Source organism: Triticum aestivum, chromosome 2B (assembly GCF_018294505.1).
Source record: "Triticum aestivum cultivar Chinese Spring chromosome 2B, IWGSC CS RefSeq v2.1, whole genome shotgun sequence".
NCBI lineage: Eukaryota > Viridiplantae > Streptophyta > Magnoliopsida > Poales > Poaceae > Triticum > Triticum aestivum.
The window spans coordinates 31251007-31261687 of NC_057798.1; the positions used below are offsets into that span (position 1 = coordinate 31251007).

Here is a 10681-nt window from a genome sequence, read left to right on the forward strand (position 1 = left end):
TTTGAACACTTTCTACCATCCAATGTTGTCCATCCACGAACAGGTCCACGAGTCCGTATTTTCGCAAACTGAAGGAAAACCCGGAGGAGGTTTGTGGGCGTCCGACACCCCAAACCCACACAAAACCATCTCTCTCTTCATGCTCTAGTCGCTACTCCGCTCTCCGCGCCGCATTCATGCCGATCAAGAGGGGATGTCACTGGTCTGGCGCATGCCGACCGAAGACGCACCATTCACATCGGTGCAGCGGTTGAGGCGCATGTTTCTGGCCTACCGCTCACGCCTCGTGTGCTCGCTCTCGGCGCCGCATTAATGCCGGCACTGAGCGACCAAACATGGCAACGTGACAGACTCCTACTACATTGAAGCCAGTTGCCCATCCATCCGCCTGCCAGGCACCGAACATGCGTGGCGGCCGAGAAACCCACTTCAGGTGTCCACATTCAAAACATGTCCAAGATTGAACTATTTTTACATATATAAATACTAGGAGCTGTAGTATCCAAACGGGTGATAAATCAGATATATGATTCAAAAGATCTAAGAGGTACAAAATTTAAAATCAGATTAAAAAGCATGGGTGAATAGGTCACGACTAAAAAATAGATATTGGTAGAATACAATAAAGTTATGCCCCAAATCGCGGGTGAGTCTAGAATGAAGAAACATAGTAATAAGGCAAAATGATCAAATACACCATATGGTATAAGGATCCGCTCCCCTGGCCGGATCTAGGTCGAATCTATCCTGAGGAGACCTGCAACCCTGGCATCCTCACACGGGTTGATGCTGGCCAGCACCTGAAGACACGTTGCGGCAGGTGGTTTTGTGAGGTGTTGTTGGCCCTTTCCGTTGGTCTTCGCAACTGGCGTGAGTGTGGGGCTAGATCCAGGTGGGATCTGACAACCGTAACCGGGGACTCTCTTTGTGCGTGGGCGGGTATTGTTATTGTCCGGTACTGACCGTGATGGTGCTTGGGCACAATGCTCACCTTCATGCTTGGTCCATGCCCCGGCTTTCTGGCGGTATGATGTTCCAATGTGTGTGGCATGTCATTCTGGGCGCCGGGGTAGTGACCCTACATGGTGAGGCTACACGGGTGTCTTTGCGTCAGGCTGCATTGCGGCATTGGTGCCGTCTCCTCTTGGCTATGTGGGCAGCGAGGGCAGGGGTACCGGCAGTGATGGCTCCCTACTCTAGATCAGGAAGCATGGTGGTGTCGGCAGCAGCCCCTGGCGGGTTGGGTCGGCAACTTTGATTATGTGGTGTCACTTGTAAGGGTCCGAGCGAAAGATCCGCGCTATGGCGTCAATGATAGGGACGCCACGGGTGTTGCTTCCCTCATGGAGCCAATATTATTGGTCTCCTCACGGTACCAGGGCTCCGTTGTGAAAACCCTAGTCCGGTCTCTCGGGCTCGGCGGCGGTGATGCTTGGCGTCATCACCTCTTGAGGGCATCGCCGTGGAGCCCCATTCCCTTTTGTTTGTAGCTGGTCATCGGCTTTGAGTTTGCCTTATCCCTAGCATGAAGAAACATAGTAATAAGGCAAAATGTTCTAATGTTATCCCTAGCATGTTGTGTCCTCGACACTGCCGTGGGGTGGTCCTAATGTTGTCCTATTTTATAGACTAGTCTCCATGGCCTGCATTTTTGGTCCCGTAGAAAATTCGTTTCACTTCTTACTGGTACATATTTGTTCTTATCTTGAGTTGTGGGTCACAAGTTACCACTTTGAGTTTGCAAATAGCTCCCTACATCCGCCTGCAGTTTCCTGTACAAATTATGGACTGAAAAAAGATGTCTAGCTCTTGCTCTAGTCTCCAAGCTTGTAGCTATAAATCCAGCGGGGCTGCTCTGGAAGATAAACCCAACGGCCATCATTCAGTAAACTGAACAGCCATGTCGCAGGTGCAGCAAAGCCTCCATGAGCTGCTGCTCCTGCTGCAGGCGAGGTCTCCGTCTCGACATGCAGCCCTAGTGGTCTCTGCCTTGCTCGCCTGCCCTCTTCTCGTCATCCTGGTCGTGCGCCGCTTTGGGACGGCCACCGCAAGAGAGCAGCTGCTGAGCAAGCTGCCTTCTCCCAGCCTCGGGCTGCCCATCATCGGCCACCTGCACCTCGTCGGCTCCCTCCCGCACGTCTCCCTCCGCGACCTCGCCGACAAGCATGGCCGCGACGGGCTCATGCTCCTTCGCCTCGGCGCTGTCCCGACCCTTGTCATCTCGTCGCCGAGCGCTGCCCAGGCCGTGCTGCGCACGCACGACCACGTCTTCGCGTCCCGTCCCTACTCCCCCGTCACCGAAATCCTCTTCTACGGCCCCTCGGACGTCGCCTTCTGCCCCTACGGCGAGCACTGGCGCGAGGTCAAGAAGATCGCCACCACGCACCTCCTCACCAACAGGAAGGTCCGCTCCTACCGCCATGTGCGCGAGCACGAGGTAAAACCGTCAATTTGATTGCATGTTTGGCATTTTTCAGTCGCCTGAATGATTTGCTGAAACATTTTGTCATTGTTTCGGGGGCCTACCCCTATCGTATAGAATCATTTTGTCGTTTTTAATGTTTATGAGTTTTTCTGCTTTTTCACTTGCTAAAAATATATATTTGGGGGACTCGTGGCAATGTGTGCTCCTAATTATTGGTAGTCGAAAAAATTCTTTCTCCTAGAAAACTGTTTGGGGGTAAGAAAACATGAAAATCTATGCCGACAGCTTTGCGATAGGCATAGCCCTACCGCCAGGAGGAACCGGGGGACGACATGTGGCAGAGATATGCCGACGGTTTTGCCATCGGCATAGGTTCCGTCAGCATAGGTGGAACCTATGCCGACGGCAAAGCCGTCGACATATCTCTGCCACGTGGCGTTCCGTGAATCGTCAGCGCTTTTGACGGCGCCGTCCGTTGCCGTCAGGCGAAAAACACTGCCGACGGCTGGCCCTCGGCCGTTGGCATAGGCATCTATGCCGACGGCTATACTGTGCCGACGGTATGACACATCTACACTGACGTGATCTACGCCGACGGGGCTATGCCGACGGCAACCGTAGGCATAGATCTACGCCGACGGGATATTGCCTATGCCGACGGCCCGGGGCCGTCGACATAGGCCGCGAGTCCGGTAGTGGAGATTGAGATTATTCTTTCATCCGTATAGTGTATTTGTCCGTTCATCTTACACATTCGTTTTAAAACATAAATGTTCTACGGATTTCCAATCCTAAGGTTTAGGCAGCCCATGTTCTTCATTTCAGTCAGTTCCTCTTCCCATTGGATTATCTTGAGTTTTTCTGAGCGGTGTGATTATGGGCTCCATCCTGTGATTACTTATTATTTTCTTAGCTTTGAAGTATTATTATTTTCTAGGGGGGATAGTGAAAGTCAGATTCTAAGTGATGTGATGCACAGTAATATCAGTTATCTATAACGAATTCTCTCTTTCATTAAATTAATGGAAGTTGCGCTACTTTACACTTCTTCTTACATAGAATACTAGTATAGTGCAAGCTCGGCGTGTAATATGTGTGAAGATCTTGAATTTTAGCATTTTTCTTCTTCCACAGTATTAGTCTTATTATTTTTGTTTCATTTTCTATCAAGGTAATAGTATTCCATGAATTATATCTACTACAATAAGTTTTTGTTGCTCAACTAAAAATAAAGTTTTTATTGATTTTCCTTTTCAGGTCATTGTGTTGCATTTCATGTCATGGTGTCCATTGTTTTCTCTGTGCATGATATTCATTTGAGCTCAATAGATTTATATAGTAGTCTCACCAATAAGCCTAGCTCTTTTTTCATGGTCATGTTATGGACAAGGGACACCATGTTTATAAAAAGCAATAGTTCTTAGATGCAAATTTATCCTAATTAATGCTAGTAACAAAGTGACTAAAATCTCTAAAAAATCAGGCAACTTACATAAAGACAACCAATTTGATTGAGTGATATATTGCACCATGCATGGCTATACGTTATACACCACATCAGCCATACTAAAATTAATTTTCACAGGTGATGTTAGTCATGGCCAAGATTGGCGATGCAGCCTCCAAATGCACCTCCATCGACTTGAGTGATCTGCTCAGTGCCTTCACGAGTGACATCGTGTGCCATGTCGTCTCCGGCAAGCTTTTCAGGAAACAAGGCCACGATAAACTCTTTCGGGAGCTCATCGACGCCAACGCATTGCTTATCGGTGGATTTAACCTGGAGGACTACTTTCCCATGTTGGTGAAGCTGGGCATCATCAAGAGGATGGTTTGTGCCAAAGCTCGAAAGGTTAACAAGATGTGGGATGACCTTCTCAATAACCTCATCGATGAGCATGTAAGGAAGCCGACGTCAGGACATGACAACGAGGAGTATGACTTCATCAATGTGTTGCTTTCTATTCAACAAGAGTACAACCTCACGAGAGACCATATTAAAGCCCAGATGGCGGTATGATGTCACAAACGTTACCTACACATGTGAAAGTTTATATGACATTGATACTTATATATGTATCTATATGTTTTTAGATCATGTTCGAAGCTGGGACAGATACATCATTTATAGTACTGGAATATGCGATGATTCGGCTCGTGCAAAATCCCCACCTCATGCAGAAGCTACAAGATGAGTTGAGGAGTTCTATACCAAAGGGAAAAGAAATGGTTACCGAAGACGATATCAAAAATTTGGCCTATTTGGAGGCGGTCATCAAAGAGACACTTCGGCTCCATATGCCCGCACCGCTCCTTCTGCCCCACCTCTCCATGGTCAACTGCAACATAAAAGGCTATAAGATACCATCAGGAACACGCACCATCATCAATAGTTGGGCCCTTGCAAGGGACCCTAGCAGTTGGGAGAATGCGGAGAACTTCATGCCTGAGCGGTTCATGGATGGCGGTAGCGCCGCAACTATGGACTACAAGGGAAATGATTTCTCCTACTTGCCATTTGGCACCGGGCGGCGGATGTGTCCAGGCTTAAACTTTGGGATTGCGACCATTGAAACCATGCTAGCAAATCTAGTGTACCGCTTCAACTGGAAGCTACCAGAAGAGTCAATGAAAGGCGGCATCAATATGACTGAATTATTTGGGGTGACAATACGCCGGAAGGAGAAGCTCCTTCTTGTCCCTGTAGTGCCAGAAGATTAAGATATTGTTCCATATTATTGTGTGTGTGTGTGTGTGTGTGTGTGTGTGTGTGTGTGTGTGTGTGTGTGTGTGTGTGCGCGCGCGCTAGCGTGTGTGTGGAGAAGAATTTTTTTTTTGAGCATGTGTGTGGAGAAGATTGAGCACTCATGTGTGCACTGCCTACATAATAGTATTGTGTATGTGAATTTTGGACTTATTGGTAAGCACAAGTGCATTGAATAATCAAACCATTGCATCGAAAATAGAATACCGTATTTGTCACTGGCAATTGACATTGTTATATAAATGGTCATATCGGACAGTTTATATGTGGCAGAAGTTACCCTTCTCAGCAATGCTGAATAGTTCATTGCACAACTTGATTTTATTCACATATAGATACGGTAAATCACAAGTGGACATGGTGCCACGCGAGGTTGGTATCATACCCATCCGTTCCCACGTGATTCATGCAGTTCTTATACCACGAGCATGTATATTCATATCTCTGCACCATATCCAACTTGTACACCTTTCATATTCTGTCTGACAGGTCAGATCTGTGGCATGCAAATAAACGAGATGCATTGAATCGCTCGTCAGTTGCAACGGCTACCTGCAGCACGCTACCCTCCTTCTCTTTAATCCATTCAGTCTTATTGCTTTGCCCTCGTTCTCGCTCTCTTGCCACCATCTTCTCGCCGCGGGTCGGAACAATGTGTTTATCCATGTCGCAGGGAAGCTCTCCATCACCTTCATCCAATGTTATTTCCAGCCAGGTCACCCCATTTATTCTTGCCTGGTACATGGTCTGGTTCATTTCAGGTAGTAGTAAACCCGGTGAGGCATTTCTACAAGTGTGATCGTCATAGTGTAAGTTCATCATCTACCTTTTCACCCATCCTTTGGACTCTGTCCAACTAACACAAATCCCTTGCAGACAGGAGGATGCAAGTTCTGGAAGCGAAAGAACAAGTACGTGCCGTACTTGAGCTTCTGATGGAGTCACCTGATATAGCATTCCTCCATCCATCGCCATGTCACATCTCGAAGAGAATCAAGCCTGGCTGAAGAACATATAAATCTGGTGCATTGCCAATGTGGTCGCCGTGAAGCTCACCCCCATGTGCAACGGTCATCGTCGACGTCTGCATTTAGCAGTGCAAGTCCACTTGTTCGTCGGCTAGCCACTCTATAGCTAGTATATATATATTGCATCGATTATTTCCCGTCTTTCTCCAAGTACATGATGCGTGCTCCCCTTACCGTTCCCGTGACAATAATTTTGGTTGATCAGTTGCACTTATCCACCACCATTTGACTTATTTGGCTCCTGTAACTACGGAAAACACATGAAAAAGATAGTCCTCGGCACACCAATCAGCAGGAACTATGTAACTACTCAAATCCGGTTCAATGCATCAAAAGATATAAATGGCAAGGACAAAAATGTATACCAAACCTGTACACATCTATCAAAGACATAAGTATTTGTTCCGAAATACTATTTAAGTACATATAGGTTAACAGATCATAAATGAGTTATCAACAATGTTTCTTTATCGACAAAATTATAGAAGCTTCATCTTTCCAAGACAATAGTAAATCATGTAGAACAAGAGGAGGGCGTTCTGGTGCCCATGCTCATCTACAGCTGAAAATCATGTCTGTTGGTGTCCCCGTTGGGATTCAATGAATTTGGTTTAAATGGGACAGGTATGGTCTGCGCGAAAGTTGGATACGCGTCATATACCCCGCATGAACAGTCTCGACGATGGAGGTTGGATTCGAACGATGTGGGGATCGCTTCGCTAGATCACATTTTGAACCATGGGTAGTCTTCCCCACTTTATGCCTGAGTTGTGGCCCAATCCATCAGCACAAGATGGGTGTTGAGAGTCAGACTCGTTGCTCAGGTTTCCATCACCATGTAGCCCGTGTGGATATGTAATGCGAAAAACCTAGGTGTTCGGTGAAGAGTCATGCACAGCTTAACCGGGTAGTGGAACTCATTTTCTCCCTCAGTTGCGCTTAGCACACAAACATGGTGTGGCTGCATCGGACGAGTTCCACTTGGTAGCTATAACTGTATTTGAACCACCGCTCATGCGTGGCGACTACTCTGTGGGCTGGGCCGACCCAGGCGGGGAGACCCTCCTTGTGCAAAATGAGGGCAATTCGTCACATTAAGCGGCACATGTGGAGGAGCGGCAAATCCGATTGGGCGCGTATGTCGGTACTTAGCGACCGAGTACACCCCCCTCCCATTACACATATTCGGGCCGGCCCATTAGCTCTTTCCGATTTTGGGAAGATTCTAGAATCTTTACAATATGTTTTTTTTTTGTTTTTTCTTTTGGTTTTTGTGTGCTCCTTTTCATTTGTGTTATTTTCCTTCTTTTCTCTGTTTCATTTTTATTTTTATTTTTTGCCTTTTCTTTTCTTTTCTTTCATTTTCTTTCTTTTTATTGAACTCGTGATACTTTTTTGAACTCATGAACATATGTCCTATTCGTGAACATTTTCTAAAATCATCAACATTTTTCAATTTCCAAAATATTTTACAAATTTGTGAACAAATATAAAATTGTTATTTTTTTAATTCGCAAATTATTTTACAATTTCACAAATATTTTTCTAAATTGTGAACATTTTTTAGAAACCCTGGAACATTTTTATGAGTTGGTGAACATTATGAATGGACAACTGTTTTTTTTTTGGAAATTTAGGGAACCATTTATGAAAGTCACGATTTTCTTTGACGAATTTTTTTGAGTATATGGAATTTTCTTGAATTAGCGAACATTTATTAAGTCTACTAACTTTGTTTTGGAATTCTTGAACATTTTTGTAATTTGGTGAATACGTTTTAAAAATTGATGAATTTTGAATTTGCGAACATTTGTTCAATTTCATGAACATTATTTGAATACACAAGCCATTTTTGATTTCATGAACACTTTTTCAAAATCATGAACATGGTTTAGAATTTACGAACATATTTTGGAAAATCATGAATATAATTTGTGAATCCATGAACATTTAATAATTTATTGAAGACTTGTTTTCAATATTACCAATTTCTTAAATTTTGGAACTTTTGTTAAATCCCGAGTTATTGAAATAAAAAAACATAAAAAGAACTAAATGAAATGAATAAAACAGGGCCGGCCAAAATGGCACGCTCGGGGAGTGTGTTGTGCGTGTCGCGCCTCCTCCCGGCACAATCACTAATTAAGGAGCGCCCCTTGTAAAGTTCAGTTCCACCTTCTCAGGGATTGACAAGTGCCACACATGCAGTGCTTCTCGCGTCGAGATCTTTGAAACTAGATCCCATGTCCATAGGTTTTGATGAAAAATTTCACAAAAAGAAAAACAGAAAAAAAAATACCAAGCCGAAAGCACGTTTATTGGTAGTTTTTTTCCCTTTGTGAGAGGCATGGCCCGAGGAAGCAAATCCACGCCTCCCGTGGAAGCAAAAAAAATTCCTTTTCCAGGAGGCACAACTATACCTCCAGAAGTAGCAAATTCATACCTCCAAAAGATGCAAATTTATGCCTCCAAAAGAAAGAAATTTGTGCCTCCCTCGAAGCAAAACAAAACGCATTTTTTTTCTTTTTTGAGAGACACAAATGTACTTCTCACGTAAGAAAAATCGTGCTTCCCGTGGAAGCAGAAAATACACGTATTTTTTCCTTTTCGAGAGGCACAGTTGTGCATCGGAAGCGAACTTGTGCCTCCACGAGAAGTAAACATGTGACACACGTGGAAGGAAAAAATAATGCGTCTTTTTTGCGCAACAAATTGTTTATCCGAAATCTAGAAAAAAAACCCGGCCAAAAACTGAAGACCTGGAAAAACTCGCAAAAACCCATAAAAACCCGAAAACACGTATAGAATTTCTTTTAGAAAAAACCGAGGTAGCACCCAGCATGCGACACGTGGAAGTGACCCTTCCAGGGCTCCCACAAGGGGCAACCCTCGATTAGTTGCTCCCTCTAGCTGACGCTCAAACATACAAGCTTTCACACAGTGAGCAATCTGAATGGGCCGGCCTAGACGGTGCCGTCATAGCGAGCTGCTACTAAAATACTAAAGAAAGACGCTTGACTGAAACTCGCAACCCCACGATAGAGAATAAATATTTCATACCACTTGAGATTTTTTTTTTGACGCTTTCATACCACTTGAGCTGATGAGTGTTAGTGAACAATAGGCCGCACAAACATCTAAGATATAAATGCAGCAGCAGATCCAATAAAAATTGACCTTTCGACCATTGAACATTTCTGTAATATATTATGAACAATTTTGAAAGACACATTGAACAATTTTGTAATATACACTGAACAATTTTTAAATACATATTGAACATTTTTTTATATACGCTGAACAATTTTCAAATGCATATTGAACATTTTTGTGATGCATGCTGAACATTTTTAATACCCACAAATGCATGGGTCACACTGCTCGATGTGGTGTACATATTTATCTGTTGGTGTGATTCTTTCTACACATCTTCTTTCATTTATTTGTTAATATTTATATATAAAATTATAGCCATGAAAAAACTTGGAAGACATGAAACCGAGATTAAACTTTGGTGGATATATTTCCATCATATGTTTAAAGTTGTTGGTGAAGACTTGGACGATCAAGAGAATCATTGTATGTGTCCTGCCATGCAAAATACTATGATAATATTGTTCCCACTTTTCTCAAGCTGGGCGTTCGGGTTTACCCGGAAATTCGGGCCAGGTAATTCAGGTTATAAGAAATTTGAGTTTTCAAAATTAATACCCAAAATTTGTCCAATTTTTTTGATACCTGACAATTCGGGTACCCGCAAAATCGGGTTTGGGTCCGGGTTCGGGTAATCTAGAATTACCCAAAATAAATACAAGAACATAAGAGCCGTGGTGCAGCACGACATGAGGATGCCCATCGTGCATCGACTGGAGTTTGGCTAGAGAAGGAGGTCGTTGGGCAAGGTGGGCCGCACCTGCAGAGGAGGTGGTGCTGTTGGTGCGAGCCACGGGGGAAGCTCCTACGGGGCCGGTGACCGGCGACGTAGAGCCATAGAGGTGGATAAGAACGGGGGTCGGGCCTTTGGTAACTGGCGATGTGGGATTCGGAAGTTGGTACGAGTGGTGACCTAAGTTTTCGTGGGCTGATGGGATTTTGGTTTCTTTCTGCACCTTAGGACTGTACTACGAGCAATATGCACGAAGAAAAGTTCACCCAATGTATATGAGCTACGCCTACGCGTGCGTGTGTTTTTGTATCCCTACTGTTTCACCCAGTATCTCGGATAATTAATACGTGGCCGTTGGTCTTCGCCGGCTCATTTATTGGCAGAAAATGTTTTACCGGCTACTTGCCCTAGCTAGGGCGGACATACGTGTTCTAATCTCTCTTAATTAATGAATGCGGCAAGTCTTTTGTCCTTTAAATTTTTTTTGGCAGAAAATGAGTTAACTGAATCAGGCACACACCCAGCTGAGTGGAGTGGATCTTATGCTGCAGCTTGTACGTATATACTCTGTGGTCTAC

The 10681-nt window shown here is 44.5% G+C and overlaps 1 protein-coding gene across 1 annotated transcript; it reads left to right on the plus strand.

The window, feature by feature from the left end:
* Positions 1-1884: 1884 nt before the first annotated feature.
* LOC123040162 (indole-2-monooxygenase) lies at positions 1885-5393 on the plus strand. The gene is made up of 3 exons (XM_044463092.1): positions 1885-2437; positions 4011-4439; positions 4520-5393. Exons 1-3 carry the CDS (start codon positions 1901-1903, stop codon positions 5144-5146), a joined length of 1593 nt encoding a protein of 530 aa, XP_044319027.1. The 5' UTR covers positions 1885-1900; the 3' UTR covers positions 5147-5393.
* Positions 5394-10681: the final 5288 nt, after the last annotated feature.